Source organism: Dendrobates tinctorius, unplaced genomic scaffold (assembly GCF_039654945.1).
Source record: "Dendrobates tinctorius isolate UK_male_01 unplaced genomic scaffold, ASM3965494v1 ptg000387l, whole genome shotgun sequence".
In the NCBI taxonomy this organism is placed as follows: Eukaryota; Metazoa; Chordata; class Amphibia; order Anura; family Dendrobatidae; genus Dendrobates; species Dendrobates tinctorius.
Window position 1 is genome coordinate 2,991,857 of NW_027362053.1, and position 23,145 is coordinate 3,015,001.

The 23,145-nt window shown below is 45.9% G+C and overlaps 1 protein-coding gene across 8 annotated transcripts in view; it reads left to right on the forward strand.

Annotated features, from left to right (window-relative positions):
- The window catches only part of LOC141076096 (uncharacterized), a 91,198-nt gene that overhangs the window by 32,217 nt on the left and 35,836 nt on the right, over nucleotides 1-23,145 (forward strand). For all 8 annotated transcript variants that reach the window (XM_073563375.1, XM_073563377.1, XM_073563380.1 and 5 more), the window contains 4 exons: nucleotides 1,036-1,155; nucleotides 1,269-1,347; nucleotides 13,140-13,231; nucleotides 22,904-23,021. In XM_073563375.1, coding sequence (XP_073419476.1) covers nucleotides 1,036-1,155; nucleotides 1,269-1,347; nucleotides 13,140-13,231; nucleotides 22,904-23,021 — 409 coding nt within the window. The remainder of the gene's footprint in view (nucleotides 1-1,035; nucleotides 1,156-1,268; nucleotides 1,348-13,139; nucleotides 13,232-22,903; nucleotides 23,022-23,145) is intronic.

Sequence of the window (23,145 nt, forward strand, 5' to 3'; positions counted from 1 at the left end):
CAGCTCTCAGTGAAATTTTGCTTGGTTCTCCAGACCTTATCTTGACCCATACTGTTCCTGTTAACTGCCATTTCTTAATTACATTTCGAACTGAGGAAAGGGCAACTTGAAAACGCTTTGCTATCTTATAGCCATCTGCTGCTTTCTAGGCCGTCACTATTTTCATATTCAGAGTGATAGGCAGCTGCTTAGAAGAACCCATGGCCTTTGTTTATGACACAAGGTTAGAAGAGGCTGGGGTTTTATATAGCTGAGAAATTTGCATAACCTGGCTTTTCTGATCAATGGTAGTGAGCAAGTCATAACCCTATCTGGCTATTTAAGGTCTGAAACATTGGTCAAAGTTACCTGGGCACACAAATCCTAAAATATGTAGGAAATGTGTCATCTTTAACTTTAGGCTTTTTAGAGATCATTTCATCTTCAACTTGCTTAACTGTTCATAATAACAGTAATTTTGACCATGGGTGCCCAAAGTTTTATTTGCCACTGTCTATGCCTCCCATCCTTGGACCCTTCTTGGAATATATGTCCCCTATTCTGGGCCTATCCAGGAATATATGAAGGATGTCGTGTGTAATATATCTTCAGTGCTTATTTAGGCTGCACGCTCCGGCTGGTAGGACATGTGTGGACTCTGGTAATGGGACCTTGATGACCTCATTGCAGGTATTTGTGCACTTCTATGTTGCTGCCTACTTTTGATTTGTCAGTCTCTTACAGGAGGCAGAAGCACACACCCCAGTAAAAACATTCACTTAGCGTTAACTAAAAGTAACTTATTAGATGCCAAATATTTGATTGCTAATATCTCCATAACAGAGAGGCAAAGAAAGCAAAAAATGACTTTTTATTGCACATATCCATGTTGTGTTTGGTTCAACATGAAAAATTTGGTGAAATGTCTTTTTTAAAGTATAGTTCACAGTGGCTCAGTGGTTAGCACTGTTGCTTTTCAGCGCTGGTGTCCTGGACTCAAATCCCACCAAGGACAACATCTGCAAGGAGTTTATATTGTGTCCTATCTTGTAATAGGACTATGTGCCAAAGAAAAAAGATATGACCACATCACATCAGTCACTGATACGGGAGAAAAACAATGAGCAGAAGATACTGGATCTCACCAACAAGATCATTGAGCTGCTGACTGCAGAGGTGAGTGCTGCTGAGAATACTGTTGCCTTATTCAGTAACACAGTGTGAATGGATGATGTATTAGTGTGTGTGCTAGTTTCCTATGAAATGCCATTATGTATCCTTTTGCTTAGGATGAAGATTGTTCAGAAAACCAAATAGATTTCTATAAGGAGATAAAGGTGGAAAAATGTCATTCGCTGAAGTCTATAGGTAAGGGACAATTCATTTTCTTTAGTAAAGGAGACTGTTGTAGGCATTTGTACAAAATATTAGAAAAAGAACAAAAAGTGAACAAAACATGAGATCGAGCACTGTTATATATGGAAAAAATGTTAAGCCATTTCCATTATAAATGTCATCATTATCTCACTGTGTATTGGAGGTTCATTGACTAGGGTGGGAGGTGAGCCCTTCCTTGCTATGCCAATGACTCTGAATTGGTTGTCAAATTGTTCCAGCAAGATTGTGTACAATAGGGATGTATAAGTTATTCCCAGTGGTATATTGCTAAGTCTTTAAGCCCTGTTAGTAGTGATTCAGTATTGAAGGCCTCTGAAAATGTTCTCCATAATACATGTAAAAGGTGAGGCTATACTGCTGACCATAGTATAGTAATAAGGATGTCTTAGCTTCTTTTGAGTTTGGTAGTCTGCATCGTGTAAGTTGAGACAGCTGACCGCAATATGATAGATGCCAATGGCCAGTAATGCCATCCTATGATAAATCACTTTGTTGCTTCCTAAACAAGGAGATTGAGATGTCTATACGTTTGAGCATCATAGCTGGAGCGTAGATGTGGACCTGCTGTGCTAGGATCTTTGGCAACAGGATGATAATTAAACTAAAATTTGTACCTGTAGAAAGAAGCTTGGTCCACCTATATTAGGTGGACCAAGCTTCTTTCTACAGGTACAAATTTTAGTGAGGTATAATGCCACCTTAAGGCTACTTTCACACATCAGGTTTTCGGCGTCAGGCGCGTTCCGGCGTCGTGCCGGAGCGCCGGATCCGGCAAATGTTTTGTAAAACCGGATGTGACGGATCTGGTTTTCTGCCGGATCCGTCTTGCGCATGACAGCCAAAACCGGATCCGTCTCATCCGGTTCATCCGGTTTTCGATCCGTTTTTCGACGGATTACGCCGGATCCGGTTTTTAAAAAGGCCCCTTGTGGCCGTCCGAACGGGATTGGCTACTGAAAAACTATATATACCGTGTTCCTACAGCCCTTCTTTGACAGGTTGTAGAGGAGAAAGTGCAGGTTGGAGAGAAGAGCAAGTGACTGGCGAAGATGGATGTTGTGATTGGAAATATTTTGAAGAATTTGGCGGATTTTACAGCGGAGGCGAATCATTTGAGGGTGAATGTTCTGGAGAAGGAGAGAGCGAGACAGCAGCACATCAGGCATCGTAGACGACATTTGTGGATCCACCCCATCACAGCCAAGAGAATGACGCGTGGGGTCTATTCTACACTCTGCATGGACCTTAGACTAAACCCAGATAAAGTTTTTGTATATGTTCGGATGAAAATGGAGAATTTTGATTACTTGGTGGAGCGCATTGCACACCTCATAAGAAAATCGGACACCTATTGCCGCTTCTCTGTTTCACCCGCAGAGCGTCTGATGGTGACTTTAAGGTAAGCCACATTTATTGGCTATGCCTCGCATCAGAGCACACTTTCACTGCAATCTTGTTGGTGGTAGTTTGTATCTCCAAGTGTTATAGCTCAGTTTTTGTATGTAATGCTGTGATTTAAAACTAATTTATTGTTTTTTAATTCCCCACAGATTTCTTGCAACTGGAGAATCCCTTTCGTCACTGCATTTCCAGTACAGACTCGGGATTTCCACCATATCTGGAATTGTGGAGTACACATGCCGTGCACTGTGGGACTCCTTAGCTGAAGAGTTTTTACCAGAGCCCACAACAGAGAGGTGGATTGAAATTTCAGAAAAATTTCAACAGATATGTCAGTTTCCGAACTGCTTGGGCGCTGTGGACGGGAAACATATCGGCATTGTAAAGCCAGCCGTATCGGGATCGGAATATTTCAATTACAAGAAATATTTTTCAATTGTCCTCATGGCCATCGCTGACGCGGAATACAAATTTATTGCTGTTGATATTGGGGCCTATGGCCGCTCCAATGACTCTCAAGTTTTCAAACTGTCTGCCATGGGGCGTAAACTGTATGGAAACACCTTCCAGTTCCCACCCCCTAGACCACTGCTGCAAACATCTGGTCCACCTATGCCATTTGTCTGTGTAGGGGATGAAGCCTTCCAGCTGTCAGAACACCTTTTGAAACCGTACGGTAGCAGAGGATTGTCAAGAATAAAACGCATTTTTAATTACCGCCTCACAAGAGCAAGAAGAATGGTTGAATGTACCTTTGGTATTCTGACAGCCAAATGGCGGGTCCTATTGATTGCGATCAACCTCAAGACAGAAACTGTGGACGAGGTGATCAAAGCTTGCGTGGTACTCCACAATTTTGTTATCTGCAAGGAACCCATTTCCATTGAGGACACCTCTGAAGAAACCACCTTGCAAGATTACCATGACATTACCACTAGAAGTTCTGTGACGGTTTCAGTAATGAGGGACAATTTTGCACTATACTTTATGTCACCTCAAGGCAGAGTACACTGGCAGGATGACAGAGTGTGAAAGATTTGTGCCCTAACCAAACTTGTGTACCTTCTGTACCAACAGTATATACCTTTGCCAACCAAAGTTGGCTATCTTGTCATGGTCTTAGTGTTTTTACCTTTAGGCCACAGGTGTGTACCTGGTTGTGTTTGCAAAGTATTTCACCTTTTAACAAAAGTTGTGTACATTGTTAGGAAATCACCAACTTTTTAGGTGAAATACTTTGCTTCAAACACAACCAGGAACACAACTGTGGCAAAAAGCTAAAATTTATTTACCTTTTACCCACAGTTATATACCTGGTTTTGAATACCTTTTTACCATTTAAATATCCTGTATTTAACCTTTTTTTTAACATATTTCGCCGCAGAAATAAATGACAGACAACCAGTGTAAACAATAATTTAACTTTTATTTAAAATTTTTTTTTTTTATTAAACTGTTTTTAAATTTGAGGCTATGGGCCCACGTAGCGTTTTAAAACGCTCACTAAAAACCGGACTCCTTCCCAGAAATCGCGCGTTTTTTTCCGCGCGATTTCACCGCGATTTTACCGCGATTATGATCGCGATTTTGCCGCGATTTTCGCGTGCGATATTCAAGCACTTTCCAAGCAATTTGAAGCATCGCTTGGAAAGCGATTGACAGGTTGGTCACACTCGTCAAACATAGTGTTTGACAAGTGTGACCAGGTTTTTACTATTGAGGCTGCCTATGCGGCATCAATAGTAAAAGATAGGATGTTAAAATGCTAAAAAAAATAAAAAAATCGGGGTATATTTACCTTCCGGTGTCCCGCGCTGCATTCCCGGGCCACAGCGTTCCCAGTAATGCCTTGCGAGACCTGTGATGACGTAGTCTCGCGTTGCTATAGCGATCTCGCGAGACCACGACCACGTCACGCCGGTTCCGGCGCATTGCGGCGCTCATAGACTTTCATTGTGTGAAAAAGCCGGACGCGCCGGATTACAGTAGCCGTTTTTTCCAGACGCCGGATTGCGACACATTGCCGGATCTGGCGAAAATCGGACGAAACGCATGGCCATCCGCCGCGATCTGGCGCAAATGCAAGTCAATGGGGGGGAAACCGGATCTGGCATTGCATTTCGCTGGATCCGGTTTTTGTCAAAAGAGCCGGATCGCGCCTGACGGCGAAAACCTGATGTGTGAAAGAGGCCTTATAGAGTCAGAGACATCTCTTCAACCTGTGAAATTGCAACATCAGGAAGGAAAAGTCATTGAATAATGAAAGCCGTAAGATGGATAGACAGTGATATGCAAATGATGAAAAAATGGAAACAAAATTTTTATAACATCTCGATATATTCACTATCGTGTTTGATGGCCACGCTCAGACGTCTCCGTTCTTACACTCCTTGGCTGCAATCATTGGGATTATTAATGGTTGTCTCAGTAATATTCTGCCATGCTGAATGCACTTGGGCACATAAATCATCAAGTTCCACTGCTGGCAGCTTCTTTTGTGATTGCCAATCAATTACGTCCCAAATGTGCTCGATGGGAGACAAGTCTGGAGATGCTGCAGGCTACTGGAGCACGTTTAGGCCACGCACACTGCTAACAGTAGCACAAGCAGCATGTGGCCTAGTGATGTGCTGAAAATGGCTCCTGGAACACTTTGGAGAAATTACTGTACTGTTTTCTTAACTGATTCTGTGCTGCAGGTGAAGTTGGACATCACATATCAAGTCTAAAGTGTTAAACAGTTTTTCATACTATTTATCAGAGGGCGTTTGCACGAAATTTGGCTGCAAGCTCAAAGTCGAACTACAGGTGCTCCACTACCCCTCTCAAAGGCTACCATAGTGCAGTGCAAGAAGGCAATGCAGGCAGGAATGAAGGTCTGTTCAATTCAGCGAAGAGTCCCTTTTTTGTTTTGGATGCAATAATAGCTGGAGGTTGGTCTGGAGACAACGTTAGCAATGCCATGAAGAGGCCTTCTTTGTGGACCGTCACACTCGTCCTACTCCTAGGATTATAATATTAATATAATATTACAGGGTATATACACTAGTATATACACTAGTTTCCTTAATATTGCGTTGATCCAGGGAGCTAGTCTGATTGCCGTATGTGGAGTCGAGAAGGAATTTTTTTCCCCAGTGTGAAGCTTACTGTTTGCCACATGGGTTTTTTTTGCCTTCCTCTGGATCAACATGTTAGGGCAAGTTAGGATAGGATATGGGTTGAACTAGATGGACTTAGTCTTCCTTCAACCTTAATAACTATATTGTGGAATGGCATAAAGTATGGTGGCCAATCCCTCTAGTCTTCATTCCAGGTGCACTAACAGCTCGGCATTGCATTGATTTGGTTGAAGACAAGTGGTACGGCCATTTCTCCAAAGTGTCCCAGGAACCATTTTTCAACATAACACCATTCTGTGTTGTGAGTTCATTTTCCCCTTCACTACTGAGGCCAGAGGAACTCCCTCTTCTGGTGAAGAAAGGTAGTGAGCCTGATTGTCAAACACCTGGGGCTGATGATGATGATTGGCTGAGTGGAGTTAATGACTGGATATAAGGCTGCCGACGCCCTTCTGGCCTGCGGGTGATTTCTCTGTGGACTTCTAGGAAACCAGTCTGATTCCTGCTCATCTAAAGCTAAGATTTCTGCTTTGCCTTTTTGCATTAGTGTTTTGTTTTCCTTGCTTTTCTGGATTCTGCCATTCCCTGCTGGGGTGAGCTGAATCTCCTTTTGCCTGTTGCTCTGTCTTCAGAATATTCCTGAGTACTGACATAGCTTTTTTGAAGCCTAACGTCTTCAGGGCCTTTTTTACTGTCAGTTTGTTGACTCTTATTTTCATAGGGTTTTTCACGGATTGCAGACAGCAGCCTTCCTGTCCTTTCCTATCTAAGCTAGCGTGGGCCCCATCTTTGCTCAGTCTATCTTTCTGTCTGTGTTTTGTTCTTTCTTCTTGCTTCACCGTCATTATATGTGGAGGGCTGCCTTTTACTTTGGGGTCTGCTCTGGGGCAGTTTAGATTTCCCTTTCTGTCTTTAGGCTATGTAGTCCTCCGGCTGTGATCAAGGGGCCTAGGGCATCGTAGGAGCCCCCCACGGCTACTGCTAGTTGTGTTGATAGGTTCAGGGGTCTGCAATCCGATAGCTGCAACTTCTCTGGTTTTCTGGACTTAGCTAGCATTTCTATTTTTGCCTCCTACGGTGACTCAATCATAACAGAATCTCCCGCCATACCGCAGATTCTAGGGTACTCAATAGCAGGAACGAATTGTAAAAAAAAAAAAAAAAAAAAAAAAAAAAGGGTATATTTTTTCCTCTATATCTCTGAAGGCCGTAGGGGGAATTTTTTTTTTTCTCTCAATGGAGATAAAGCAATTGTCTGATCGTGTGGAGCAGCTTGCTGCGGAAGTGCGGGGAATTTCCGCCTACCTTGCTCATTCACATGCTGCTGAACCAAAGATTCCTACACCTGATGTATTTTTTGGGGATCGGTCTAAATTTTTGAATTTCAAAAATAATTGTAAATAATTTTTTCCTTGAAGCCTAACTCGTCAGGGAGCTCTGCGCAGCAGGTTAAAATTGTCATCTCTTTGCTGCGTGGCGATCCCCAGGATTGGGCGTTTTCTTTGAAACCAGATGATCCTATTCTGACTAATGTGCACGCATTTTTTCAGGCCTTGGGGTTGTTGTATGACGAACCTAATGCCATTGATCAGGCTGAAAAGACCCTGCTGGCATTGAACCAGGGTCGTGATTCTGCAGAATTGTACTGTCAAAAATTCCGAAAGTGGGCAGTACTTACTACCTGGAATGATAATGCCTTGGCTGCTCTCTTTCGGAAGGGGTTGTCAGAAGCCGTAAAAGATACTATGTTGGGATTTCCTGTTCCCTCTGGTCTTGTCGATTCTATGTCTTTAGCCATTCAGGTTGATCGGCGTTTACGCGAACGCAGAGCTGCACGAGAGGTGTTGCCACCTGTTGAACAGATGTCTTAACCTACGCAATGTGATAGAGTTTTTTCCAGAGAGCAGCGTCAGGAGTTCAGAAGGCGTAATAAGTTGTGTTTTTTCTGTGGAGATGCCTCGCATATTATTTCTGTCTGTCCTAAATGCGAGAAACGCTTTGCACACACGTTTTCTGTTGGTGGTGTTCAACCTAAGTTTCTTCTGGCTATTACTCTGATCTGCTCCCTGTCCACATTTTCCGCCAAGGCTTTTGTGGATTCGGGAGCAGCTCTAAACCTAATGGACTTGGATTTTGCTAAACGTTGTGGATTTCCGATGACACCTCTGCAGACGCCTATCCCTTTGAGGGGGATTGATGCTACTCCTTTGGCTAAAAATAAACCTCAGTTTTGGACCCAGGTGGTAATGCGGGTCGCCCCAGACCATCAAGAAAATTGCAGGTTTTTGGTGTTACATAATCTGCATGATACTATTGTTCTGGGGTTTCCCTGGTTACAAATTCATAATCCAGTTTTGGATTGGAAATCTGTGTCTGTGGTGAGTTGGGGTTGTCGGTGTGCCTTTAGTGAGGCTCCGGTGTTTTCCACATCTCCTCAGTCGCACGGTGTTCCTGATTATTTGGCGGACTTTTATGATGTATTTAGTGAGAATGAGTCTGCGTCTCTGCCTCCTCATAGGAGTTATGACTGTGCTATTGAACTGAGCCCAGGGTGTAAATTTCCCAAGGGTCGGCTCTTCAATTTATCTGTAGGGAGGCGTTGGAGAAGGGTCATATTAGACCATCCTCGTCACCCTTAGGTGCCGGTTTTTTTTTTGTAGCCAAAAAGACCTTGCATTGATTATCGTGCTCTCAACAAAATTACTGTTAAATATCAGTATCCGTTACCCCTGATTTCTGATCTATTCTCCAGAGTTAAAGGTGCTTGCTGGTTTACCAAGCTTGACCTCAGGGGGGAGTATAATCTTATTCGCATTAAGCATGGGGATGAATGGAAGATGGCGTTTAATACTCCGGAGGGACATTTTGAGTACCTGGTGATGCCTTTTGGGCTCACTAATGCCCCTTCTGTCTTCCAGTGCTTCATGAATGATATTTTCCGAGATTTTGTCGATAAATTTTTGATTATCTATCTGGATGATATTTTGATCTTCTCCAAGGATTGGGATTCTCATGTGGAACATATTCGGACTGTGTTCTGGATCTTGAGGGAGAATTCCCTGTATGTCAAAGGATCTAAATGCCTTTTTGGAGTACAGAGGATTTCTTTTTTGGGATTTATTTTGTCCCCGTCAACTATTGAAATGGACCCGGCCAAGGTACAGGCCATTTACGATTGGGTTCAGCCCACTTCTTTGAAGGCCCTCCAGAAGTTTTTGGGTTTTGCTAATTTTTATCGGAAATTTATAGCAAAATTTTCTAGTATTGCCAAGCCATTGACTGATTTGACTAAGAAGGGTGCTGATGTGTTAAATTGGTCTCCGGAGGCTGTTTCTTCCTTTCAGGAGCTGAAGCGAAGATTCACCTCCGCCCCGGTTTTGCGGCAACCTGATGTCTCACTTCCGTTCCAGGTAGAGGTGGATGCTTCTGAGATTGGTGCAGGAGCTGTTTTGTCCCAAAAGGATCCTGTAACATCTAAAATGAATCCCTGTGCTTTCTTTTCCCGAAAGTTCTCTCCATCTGAACGTAACTATGATGTGGGGAATCGGGAACTGTTAGCCATGAAATGGGCATTTGAGGAGTGGAGACATTGGTTGGAGGGAGCTAAGCATCAAGTCGTGGTCCTCACTGACCACAAGAATTTGATTTACCTAGAGTCGGCTAAGCGCTTGAACCCTAGACAGGCTAGGTGGGCCTTGTTTTTTACACGTTTTGATTTTGTGGTTTCTTTTCTTCCTGGAATTAAGAATGTCAAGGCTGACGCCCTCTCTAGGAGCTTCTTTGCTGATTCTCCTGTGGTGACCAAGCCTGCTACCATCTTAGGCGAAGGGGTAGTTCTTTCTGCCATCTCGCCCGATTTGAGACGTGCTCTGGAGGAGTTCCAGGAGGACAAACCTGAGCGTTGTCCCAGTGGAAAGTTGTATGTTCCTGACCAGTAGAAGAAGAGAGAGATGTATGAAGTTCATTGCTCTGCTTTGGCTGGTCATCCAGGTGTTTTTGGTACTAGAGATCTGGTGAGTCGGTCTTTTTGGTGGCCCTCCTTGTCTCGTGATGTCAGGAATTTTGTGCAGTCCTGTGGGACGTGCTCCCGGTCTAAATCGTGTTCTCGCTCTAGTGGGTTGTTGATGCCTTTACCTGTCCCCAAGAGGCCATGGACCCATATTTCAATGGATTTCATCTCTGATATGCCTGTCTCTCAAAGGATGACTGTTATTTGGGTGATTTGTGATAGGTTCTCTAAGATGGTTCATCTTGTACCACTCCCTAAGTTGCCGTCTTCCTCTGAATTGGTGCCCCTGTTTTTACAACAGGTGGTTCGCTTGCACGGGATTCCTGAGAACATTGTATCTGACAGAGGAGTCCAGTTTGTGTCTAGATTTTGGAGAACTTTCTGTTCCAAGCTGGGAATTCAGTTGTCCTTCTCCTCTGCTTTTCACCCTCAGACCAATGGGCAGACAGAGAGAACAAACCAGACCTTGGAGTCATATTTGAGATGTTTTATTTCTGCTGATCAGGATGATTGGGTTTCATTTTTGCCCTTGGCCGAAATTGCTTTAAATAATAGAGCTACTTCTGCCACTTTGATGTCTCCTTTTTTTGTAACTTTGGGTTTCATCCTCGATTTTCTTCAGGGCAGGTGGAGCCCTCTGCCTGCCCAGGGGTTGACACTGTGGTGGAGAGAATGCACCAGATCTGGGACCAAGTGGTGGATAAGTTATCTCTCTCCCAGGAAAAGGCCCAGCGGTTTTCCAACCGACATAGGACCATTGGTCCCCAATTTAAGGTTGGTGATATGGTGTGGTTATCATCAAAAAATATTGCTATGAAGGTGGCTTCTCCTAAGTTTAAGCCTAGATTTATTGGACCTTACAAGATTTTGGAGATTATTAATCCGGTCTCTTTTCGTTTGGCTCTTCCTGTCACATTTAAAATCCATAACGTGTTCCATAAATCTTTGTTGAAGAGGTTTGTTGAACCTGTTGTTCCGGGGGTTGCACCTCCAGACCCTGTATTGGTTGAAGGTAACATGGAATATGAGGTAGAGAAAGTGCTGGATTCCCGTCTGGCTAGACGGAGACTCCAGTATTTGGTTAAGTGGAAGGGTTATGGTCAGGAGGATAATTCCTGGGTCTCTGCCTCTGATATTCATGCCAAAAGAATGGTGCGTGCCTTTCATCGGGCTCACCCTGATCGCCCTGGTGGCGTGGTTGAGGGTTCGGTGACCCCTCCTCAAGAGGGAGGTACTGTTGTGAGTTCATTTTCCCCTTCACAACTGAGGCCCGAGGAACTCCCTCTTCTGGTGAAGAAAGGTACTGAGCCTGATTGTCAAACACCTGGGGCTGATGATGATTGGCTGAGTGGAGTTAATGACTGGATATAAGGCTGCCGACGCCCTTCTGGCCTGCGGGTGATTTCTCTGTGGACTTCTAGGAAACCAGTCTGATTCCTGCTCATCTAAAGCTAAGATTTCTGCTTTGCCTTTTTGCATTAGTGTTTTGTTTTCCTTGCTTTTCTGGATTCTGCCATTCCCTGCTGGGGTGAGCTGAATCTCCTTTTGCCTGTTGCTCTGTCTTCAGAATATTCCTGAGTACTGACATAGCTTTTTTGAAGCCTAGCGTCTTCAGGGCCTTTTTTACTGTCAGTTTGTTGGCTCTTATTTTCATAGGGTTTTTCACGGATTGCAGACAGCAGCCTTCCTGTCCTTTCCTATCTAAGCTAGCGTGGGCCCCATCTTTGCTCAGTCTATCTTTCTGTCTGTGTTTTGTTCTTTCTTCTTGCTTCACCGTCATTATATGTGGGGGGCTGCCTTTTACTTTGGGGTCTGCTCTGGGGCAGTTTAGATTTCCCTTTCTGTCTTTAGGCTATGTAGTCCTCCGGCTGTGATCGAGGGGCCTAGGGCATCGTAGGAGCCCCCCACGGGTACTGTTAGTTGTGTTGATAGGTTCAGGGGTCTGCAATCCGATAGCTGCCAACTTCTCTGGTTTTCTGGACTTAGCTAGCATTTCTATTTTTGCCTCCTACGGTGACTCAATCATAACAATTCTGCATGTTGCTTATTCTACTGTGAGCAACCTAAATCACCTAAAGGTGCCACCAGAACCTGCAGCATCTCCGGACTTGTCTCTCATTGAGCACATTTGGGGTGTCATTAGTTGGCAATTGTAAAAAGAGCTGTCAGCAGCAGATTTTGATGATTTTCCCATGTGCGTTTTCACTCTCGCAGGTGGCGCACGTGGTTCATGGATCCACTGTGCCAGGTAGCCTCCTAGGTAGTCCCCGGCACTGCAGCTGCTGAAAAGACGTCCCGCTGACACGGACTGGATTCGGAACCTGTTTAGACAGGTGCAACTTTGGGATTCAGGTACCGCCGGAGTGGCTTCAGGTTCGGCATCCGCCGGAGTGGCTACAGAGTTCAGGTACCACCGGATTGGCTTTAGGGTAATGTACACACTATTTAGGAATACGGGAACAGAATCAGGATAAGGAACTAACTAACAGTGGAGTAGGACAAAGGACAAGGTAGCATACAGTTACATACACATGAGTTGTAGGGAAACTACAGGGGTTGCTCAGACACCTCCCTGCTGGGGAGGATGCCTTTTATACTAAAGAATATGGGAGTGCGCACACACTTGGCGCACTGCTGGAAAACCTGTGCGGCATGCACAGGGAAGCAGGAGACGGGGAGGTCACCGCGCGGCCGGGGCTCTGAGTATGTTGGCGTTCCTTCATGGAGGGGGAAGAGGGACCATGCAGGGACGCCTGCATTAGTGTTACATGCATTCCTCCAACAACCATTAATAACCTAACTGATAACATGACAAGACATGTAAGTGCATGTAATTCTTAATGTGTCGTTCATGCTCAATACTGAATAACTAAAGATTTTTAACAGTTTTGTTTCTATTTTTTCATAATTTGCATATCATTATCATGTCTATCCTGTGATTTCCATAATCAGATAGTGTTATTACCCCACTTAGCTTAGATTCTGGCTCAGACAGGGGAGGCTGAGGATTTTCAAATCTAATTTACCCATAGCTTCTGATCAGCTTTAGACACAAGCAGCTTACTTGCACTATGAAAAGCCTTTATAGGGGACTCTATGGTGTTCCCTAAAAGGACAGTCTTACTGAGACACTAGAAATAATATTGTGGGGAAAAATGAATCAAAGCCTTAAAGCATTAGAGATACAGTATTGACTTCCCTAGAAAGCATTAATTATGTGTTGTTTGCAGATGGTTCCAGAAATCTACCTTTGAAATGTCACAGTTCTCTTTATCCAAATGGTTGTACTGAAGATACCAAAGTGGTTACAGAAGAATCCCAGGTACCATGGAGATGACATTTTTCACTTACTGTATTTTTCGGACTATAAGACGCACCGGACCATAAGACGAACCAAGGTTTTAGAGGAGGAAATTAGGAAAAAAAATATAAGCAAAAAATGCGGTCAATTCTGTACTTAATATCCCCTATCCCAGTAAATATGGTCACCTCATCCCCATCCTGGCATGCATGGTCCCCCTTATCCCTATCCTGGTATGCATGGTTCCCTTCACTCTATTCTGGTATGCATGGCGCTCATCCTTATCCTGGTATGCATGGCTCTCATCCCCATCCTGGTATGCATGAATACTCATTCCTAGCCTGGTATACAGAATGGTCCCCCTCATCCTTATCTTGGCAGAAATGATCACCCTTATCCCTATCCTGGTATGCAGGATCCCCATCTCATCCTAGTATGTATGGCCCCATCCCTATCCTGGTATTGAGGGTCCCCATCTCATCCTAGTATGCATGGCTCCTCATCCCTATCCTGGTATGCAGGGCCCCATCCCTATCCTAATACGCAGGGTCCCCATCTTGTCCTAGTATGAATGGTCGCATCCCTATCCTGGTACGCAGGGTCACCATCTTGTCCTAGTATGTGTGTCCAAATCCCTATCCTGGTACACAGGGTCCCCATCTCGTCCTAGTATGCATGTCCCATCCCTGTCCTGGTATGCAGGACCCCATCCTTAACCTGGTATGATTGGCACCCATCCCAGTCCTGGTATGCATGGCCCCATCCTTATTCTGGTGTGATTGGCCCCCACCCCCATCCTGGTATGCATGGCCCCATCAGAAAATATTTAAAAAAAAACCATTGCACTTACTTTCCTGCGTTCCCTTGCAGCGTCCTGCTCCGTTGCCAGCAGCTGCTTAATGCTTGTAAGTAGCGCATGGCAAGAACGTCATGCGCTGCTTGCATGCCGAAGGGCCACTGCCGGAATATTCACTGCTCTTCGCACCGGGACTGTTCATCGCAGAGAGCTGTGAGTATTCATTGTTCTTCAGTAGCACACAGAGTGTAAGCCAGATCCTTCCTGCAGCTGCCAGCGGTCACATGTGACGCTACTTAAGAAAAATGAATATTCTCCGCATTCCACTCCCATGGGCGTGGACAGAGGTGAATATTCAATTCTTTTATGTAGCGACACACGTGACCGCCGGTATCTGCAGGAAGGCTCCTGCTGACACTGCACGCTAATGAATACTCACTGCTCGCCACGCACATAGTCCTGGCATGCAGAGCAGTCACTATTCCGGCAGCTGCCCTTCAGCTTGCAAGCAACGCACGATGTCCCTGCCATGCGCTGCTTACAAGCATAAAGCAGCTGCTGGCAATGGAGCAGGACGCTGCGAAGGGAGGGAAGGTAAGTGTAATGGTTTGGTTTTTTTAATGTGTTTTTGATGGGGCCATGCATACCAGGATCGGGGTGGGGGCCAATCATACCAGGATGCTAAAGAGAAATGAATATTCATTGCCTTCCACTCCCATGGACATGGAATGTAGTGAATATTCATTTCTCTTTAGCAGCAGGCACAGCAGTTAGCCGCAGCAGCCGGCTCCTTCCTCTGTGACCCGCTGCCCCGCCGATGCCGCTCCCCGACCTCCCCACCACAGCCAGAGCAGGTACATCCAGACTATAAGACGCACCCCCCATTTTCCTCCACATTTTTGGATGTAAAAAGTGCATCTTATAGTCTGAAAAATACAGTACATATAAATGAAAATTATAAATACCTGAAAGTGATTAGTTTACCCTGCAGTTCTCTTTACAGATACACACAAAACAAAAAGAACGATCCAAAAGTCCAGCAATTAATGCGAAAAATTCATAAAAAGTTTTTTATTATAATGGGAACATGGAAAAAGGCTAAAACACCACAACGTGATTATAGCTTACAAAACTAATGACGCTGACTCATCACACAAATACCCCATATATAAGACCAGTAAGAGCCTAATAGCTTTGCATACAGAAACAAGGTAATCTCTCCTGAGCCTATTGACATATCATGTACCATAGTGTATGTGCCTAAAACAAAGGGCACTCATATTAGCATAGAAGGTGAATAATCAATGAGATAAACATACCTACGGTATCCACTTATTACAAGAGCAGGCAGCAGGAGAGGGGAGATAGAAGCGGTCAGAGTAGAAGCGTCTCCCCGACGCGCGTTTCGGAGCACTATGCTCCTTCTTCAGGGGGCGTTCTCTTTACAGGAAAAACGTTATAACTTTTCCTTAACCCCTTTCTGACATCAGGAACAGCTGACAAGTACCCGGAACAGCCATGAGTGGAATCGTGATCCACCTGCAGCTATTAGCCCGTTAAATACCGCTGTCAAATGCTGATCAATCGCACCGGAATTCCGCCCACCGGTGACCTCCGTCACGTGATCGTGGATCACCGGTGGGTTGGCATGACAACAAGAGGTCTCCTGGAGACCTCTATGGTTGTCACTGCCCAGTGGTTGGCGCTCATAGCAAGTGAGTAATTCAGCTACATATAGGTAATCTGATCATCGCCTGTATGTAGCAGAGCTGATCGGAGCCATGGACACTATTGAAGCACGCCAAAAGTTTAAAAAAAAAGTTTTTTAAAAAAATATAAAAGTTAAAATCACCTCCCTTTCGCCCCCATTCAAAATAAAACAATAAAAATAATCAAACATACACATTGTTACGTGCTACAGAACCACTCAGTATGTATAATAGGTTCTATGTGAGATGCATGTCCCTAATGCATCAGCCCACAGGCTGCGCCCCTGGGCAGATGGGACACGATATTCTCCTTTTGTGCGCCCTCCCCCCACCTTTGTAATTCCCACAGTAAACATCAACAGGCTCTGGCCACCTGTGGCTTTTGTAATGCATGTCTGGCCTGCCGCTTTTCTATTGGCCTGCCCTCTGTATCTGTGTGATATATTCTGTGTTCTGTGAGTAAAGTGTTGTCAGACTGGAAATACGTGAAGAATCAGTGATCTTTTATATGCGCCCATGTAACCAAGGAATTCCAGCCAGCGTCATTCATTCAGACTCCAGCCAACGCAGAACGGACCTCCGAAAACACGGGGTGGTACTGAAAGAGGTATTCCAGCTTGGTAGACCCCGTTACACTGGTGGAAGCAGTGGGATGTGATACCCCTTCTACAGGAGGAAAGGAATGAATGGAAAATAACTACCAGAAGTTAAAGAGGACTACATTAAAAGATCTGGTGGAAGCCCAAGGGTTGATCGCCAGCAACAAAACAAAAGCGGATTTGATAGCAGCCATCATGGAACACGACAGTGCAGCGCCCCCCCAATGTGAATGTGGAGGAGACTGAATTCCAGAGGGAGGTAAAGAACAGACTGGCGTTCTATGGCCCAAACCCTGCAGTAGAGATCATACGAGAGGTGATGGCTGATGTGCGTACTGATCTGAAGGAAAAGATGGCCGAGCGGACCAGGATAGAGCTAGCCAAGATGGAGATGGCAGAGCGGACCAAAGTGGAGCTGGCCAAGATGGAGATGGCAGAGCGGAGAGAGGAGAGTCAGCAAGCAGGGGGAGCTCTGGCCTTCGACCAGGTGCCTTCAACAGTAAGCCACAAAAAGATCCAGTATAATGCCTTCCGTCAGTTGTATTCCCATAGCCAGGCACATTTCTTGGGCCACCCCAGATGAATTTAAGAGGGAGTTACCGTATGTACTCGAATATAAGCCGAGATTTTCAGCCCAAAAAATTGGGCTGAAAATCCCCCTCTCGTCTTATATTCGAGTCATATACAAAGGGGGTCGGGGGTGTCAGGTCTATACTTACCCGTCCTGACGCTGTCTCTTGAGCCCCCAGCTTCTCCCTGTGCTCTCTCTTCCTGCCTTCAGCGGTCACGTGGTGCCGCTCATTAAAACTCATGAATATGCGCATATTCATGAGTTTTAATGAGCGGTACCACGTGACCGCTGAAGGCAGGAAGAGAGAGCACTGGGAGAAGCTGGGGGCTCAAGACACAGCGTCAGGACGGGTAAGTATAGCGATATTCACCTGTCCTGCGTCCATGGCTGCTTGCTGCTGTCTGTCATCGGTCAGTGACTTCAGACAGCAGAGGGCACGGTGACGTGATTAGTGCGCGCCGCGCCCCCTGCAGTCTGAACGTCACTGACTGATGACGTGGCAGATAACGGTGAGCAGCCATGAACGCAGGACACGTGAGTATCAGGTGCCAGCAGTGACACCGGCACCTGACACCCAGCGACGGAGAGGTGAGTATGTCATTTTTTTATTTTTACACGCAGCAGCAGCAGCAGCATGGGGTCAGCATATGGGGGAATAATCTATGAAGCTTCTTCTGGGGTCAGCATATGGGGGAACAATCTATGGAGCTTCTTATGGAGGCAGCATACGGGGGAATAATCTGGCGCTTCTTCTGGGGTCAGCATATGGGGGAACAATCTATGGAGCTTCTTATGGGGGCAGCATATGGGGGAATAATCTGGAGCTTCTTCTGGGGTCAGCATATGAGGGAACAATCTATGGAGCTTCTTCTGGGGTCAGCATATGGGGGAACAATCTATGGAGCTTCTTCTGGGGTCAGCATATGGGGGAACAATCTATGGAGCTTCTTATGGTGGGCAGCATATGGGGGAATAATCTGGAGCTTCTTCTGGGGTCAGCATATGAGGGAACAATCTATGGAGCTTCTTCTGGGGTCAGCATATGGGGGAACAATCTATGGAGCTTCTTCTGGGGTCAGCATATGGGGGAACAATCTATGGAGCTTCTTATGGGGGCAGCATATGGGGGAATAATCTGGAGCTTCTTCTGGGGTCAGCATATGAGGGAACAATCTATGGAGCTTCTTCTGGGGTCAGCATATGGGGGAACAATCTATGGAGCTTCTTATGGGGGCAGCATATGGGGGAATAATCTGGAGCTTCTGGGGTCAGCATATGAGGGAACAATCTATGGAGCTTCTTATGGGGGCAGCATATGGGGGAATAATCTATGGAGCTTCTTCTGGGGACACCATATGGGGGAATAATCTATGGAGCATTTCCCACCCTAGGCTTATACTCGAGTCAATAAGTTTTCCCAGTTTTTTGTGGCAAAATTAGGGGGGTCGGTTTATACTCGGGTCGACTTATACTCGAGTATATACGGTACTTGAAGATCCTTCATTAGAGGGATATCGTGGGAAGGCACAGGAGGGGAGAGGAGTACTGGAAGGGGAACAGTTTGTATGGAAGCAGGGACTCCTCTACCAGATTACAGAGCAGCACCACACAGGAACGAGCCCCACTATAAAGCAACAGCTGGTAGTTCCCAAGAAGTATAGGCAGGAGTTACTGCGAATCTCTCATGATATACCCTTGGCCGGGCACTTCGGCGTCAGTCGCACCAGGCATCGTCTGACACAAAACTTCTTTTGGCCGGGGGGTAACCTATGATGTTTGTCAGTACTGCCAGACCTGTGACAGTTGTCAGCGCATTGGCAAGAGGGGGGACTGATGCAAGGCCAAATTACGCCCCCTCCCCATTGTGGAGGAACCATTTAGCCGAGTAGCGGTCGATCTGATAGGGCCGTTAGCCAAACCCAGTCCGTCTGGGAAAAGGTATATATTGACAGTGGTAGATTATGCCACACGGTATCCAGAGGCGATTGCGTTACCTAACATACTGGCAGAGACGGTGGCGGCCGCCCTGCTCCAGGTTTTCTCACGGGTTGGATTTCCCCGGGAGATTATCTCTGACCAGGGTACCCAGTTTACAGCAGAGGTGACCAACCAACTGTGGAAGCTGTGCAGCGTAAAGTCCATTAGAAGCGCCCCATACCACCCGCAAACCAATGGGTTGTGTGAACGCTTTAACGGGACATTAAAACAGCTCTTTGGGACTTTTACCAGGACCTACAGGGACTGGGAGAAATTCTTGCCACACCTCCTGTTTGCCTATCGGGAGGTGCCCCAAGAATCCATGGGGTTCTCCCCGTTCGAGCTGGTATGCGGGAGACGGGTAAGGGGACCCCTAGACTTAGTGCTGGAACACTGGGAGGGGGAGGGCCTCATAGAAGGGGTACCTATTGTACCCTATGTGCTGGAATTCCGTGACCGCCTACAGGAGCTGACCCAGGTTGTACGTGAGAACCTGCAGGCGACACAGCGGCGCCAGCGCGTATGGTACGATCAGAGGGCCAGAGAGCGCACTTTGGAAATAGGACAGAAGGTCCTGGAGTTAGAGCCCACAGAATAAGTTTCAAGCTGCATGGCAGGGGCCCTACCAGGTAGTGGGGAAAATAGCTGACACAACCTATAATGTCGCCGATTGTGATGACCCCAGGGTTATCCGCATGTTCCACGTGAATATGCTGAAGCCCTACCGGGAGCGCCCTGAAGAGGTAGTGGCCATCTGTGCACCTGAAGCAGAGGATTTAGCCGGACTTCCCTTGCCGGATGTCTTAGGACTCGGTTTAAAACATGGGACCAGGTACACTTGGGTGAAGACCTAGGCCCCCGGGAGAGACAGCAGGCGGAGGCGTTGTTGAGGCTGCGACAGAGGATGTTTTCAGAGAGACCGGGGTACACTCACCTGGCACAACACAAGGTTGAGACCCAGGATCAGACAAAACCCCTTCCTCGTCCATGAGTCTGTACGAGAGAGGATGTGACAAGAGATACAAGAGATGCTGCGTTTAGGGGTCATTGAAGAGTCAGATAGTCCCTGGGCATCCCCCTAGTGTTAGTGTCCAAGAAGGATGGGACTACACGGTTTTGTGTAGACTATCGTAAGCTCAATGAGAAAACAGTGACGGATGCATACCCCATGCTGCGTGTGGATGAGTTGTTAGACCGGCTGGCGGGGGCAAAGTATTTGACCACCATCGATCTATGCAAAGGCTACTGGCAGATTCCCCTTAGTCCTGACGCTATATCCAAGTCGGCATTTGTCACCCCGTTCGGCTTATTCCAGTTTCGAGTTATGCCATTTGGGATGAAGAATGCCCCGGCGACCTTCCAAAGGCTGGCTGACCGGCTTCTGGATGGTCTCCAGGACTATGCTTGTGCCTACCTGGACGACATCGCCATCTACAGTGCAATATGGGAAGAGCATCTAAATCACCTAGAGACAGTATTGGACAGGATCCACCAGGCCGGAATCACCCTGAACCCAAACAAGTGTCACGTGGGCAAAGCAGAGGTTCAGTATTTAGGGCATTGGGTGGGAAGTGGGAAACAGCGACCAGAACCAGCCAAGATTGAGGCCATAGCCAAATGGCCCATCCCACGCACTAAAACCCAGGTCATGGCGTTTGTAGGGACAGCGGGGTATTACAGGAAATTCGTTCCCAATTACAGCAGCGTAGCCAAGCCCCTCACTGATCTGACCCGTAAGAACCAACCCCGCCAGGTAACCTGGACCTCAGAGTGTGAGGAAGCCTTCCGCCAACTAAAGGACGCCCTCACCAATACCCCTGTATTGGCCGCACCCGATCCAACTAAACGTTTCCTGGTTCACACAGACGCTTCTATGTTTGGATTGGGCGCAGTACTGAGCCAAGTCGGGCCGGACGGCCAAGAACACCCGGTAGCTTACCTGAGTCGGAAACTACTGCCCCGTGAAGTAAACTATGCGGCCATTGAGAAGGAGTGCCTGGCGGTAGTATGGGCACTCAAGAAGTTGCAACCATATTTGTATGGACGACAGTTTTCCCTCCTAACAGACCATAATCCCCTAGTCTGGCTTAATCGGGTCTCCGGAGACAACGCCAGATTGCTGCGGTGGAGTTTAGCCCTACAACCTCTGGACTTCACCATCCACCACAGACCCGGCAAACAAAACGGTAACGCCGATAGACTGTTGACAAAAGGAACTTGTACCAACCCCATAAACTTGGGTCATCCCCAAACCGATCCGTTGAGGATCAGACTGTGTATGCCGATCGCGTCGCTGAAAAGGGGAGCCGTGTTACGTGTTACAGAACCACTCAGCACCCAGAATATGTTGTGCAGTTATATGTATGTATAATAGGTTCTATGTGAGATGCATGTCCCTAGTGCATCAGCCCACAGGCTGCGCCCCTGGGCAGAGGGGACACGATATTCTCCTTTTGTCCGCCCTCCCCCCACCTTTGTAATTCCCACAGTAAACATCGGCAGGCTCCGGCCACCTGCGGCTTTTGTAATGCATGTCTGGCCTGCCGCTTTTCTATTGGCCTGCCCTCTGTATCTGTGTGATATATTCTGTGTCCTGTGAGTAAAGTGTTGTCAGACTGGAAATACGTGGAGAAGCAGTGATCTTTTATATGCACCCATGTAACCAAGGAATTCCAGCCAGCGTCATTCAATCAGACTCCAGCCAACGCAGAGCGGACCTCCGAAAACACGGGGTGGTACTGAAAGATGTACTCCAGCTTGGTAGACCCCGTTACATACATATTTGGTATCACCGCGCTCAGAATCGCCCGATCTATCAATAAAATAAAAGGATTAACCTTATCGCTAAACGGCGTAACGGGAAAAAAAGTCAAAATGCCAGAATTGCGGGTTTTTTGGTCGCATTGATATTGCATTAAAATGCAACAATGGACTATCAAAAGATCGTATCTGTACCAAAGTTTTATCGTTAAAAACGGCAGATCAGCACCCAAAAACTAAGCTCTCACCCAACCCCAGATCACGAAAAATGGAGACGCTACGGGTATCGGAAAATGGCGCAATTTTTTTTTAACAAAGTTTGGAATTTTTTTTCACCACTTAGATAAAAAAAGAACCTAGACATGTTTAGTGTCTATGAACTCATAATGACCTGGAGAATCATAATGGCCGGTCAGTTTTAGCATTTAGTGAACCTAGTAAAAAAGCCAAACAAAAAACAAGTGTGGGATTGCACTTTTTTGGAATTTCACCGCACTTGGATTTTTTTCCCATTTTCTAGTACACGACATGGTAAAACCAATGGTATGTTTCAAAAGTACAACTCGTCCTGCAAAAAACAAGCCCTCACATGGCCATATTGACGGAAAAACAAAAAAGTTATGGCTCTGGGAAGAAGGGGAACGAAAAACGAAACACTTCTTGGGGTTAAGGGGTAAATGAGTGACCGTCAATTTCATAAATCAGTAGGTCTCTTGAAAATAAGAAACCTTGTAATATATCTTATTAGAGAAATCAGCTTCTTTCTCCTTCTGGATTGATCTTTCATTCTGAATTCAGTGGAAAAATCTGTATACAATGAAGACAGATTTCCCCATTACTGAGATACAAAATGACATTTGGTGCTTTTAAGATTTTATGGAGAGAGAAGGAGGAGCTAGAGGCAGGCAGACAGACATTCTCATGCAACCACAGTTACAGTTCTCCATAGAACTCTATAAGCACAAACTGTCATCTTCTATCTCAGTAATGGGAAAGTTTGTGTTCACTCAAGACACAGTATACCTGTGAAGTGAGAATTTTGAGAATGACTGATCAGTCCAGGGGGGGGATTTCACTAAAAAGATATATTAAAAGGGTGATTACTTTCATATGTACTGTTGATCCATGAAAAAAAGACGGTTAAACTTTCATGTATAAGAAGTTTACATCTGTCCCCATCAGCCCAAGGGAGTTTCAGGATGTGTGATTACATTTATGTAATTCCTCCAGTTCTGTTTTATATGGTACCTTTCATTGTGATGTTATTTATTTTATAATTAGACTTCTGAACTGGCTGACGTAAAAGTTGTAGTTATATCGCCGATTGGCAAGGAAGATCTGTACTTGAAAGTAGATCAGCGTTATAAAGAGGAGGAAATTCCTACAGCTATCAGCCCGGGTGAGTAGATGCAGAAAAATGTTGAAAAACTCCATAGTCTTCAAATTTACTCATCCTTGAAAACTGGCCAGGAAAGGGTAGGAGCAAAGTGCAAGCTTCCTCAGCTACAAAACTAGCTAATGAT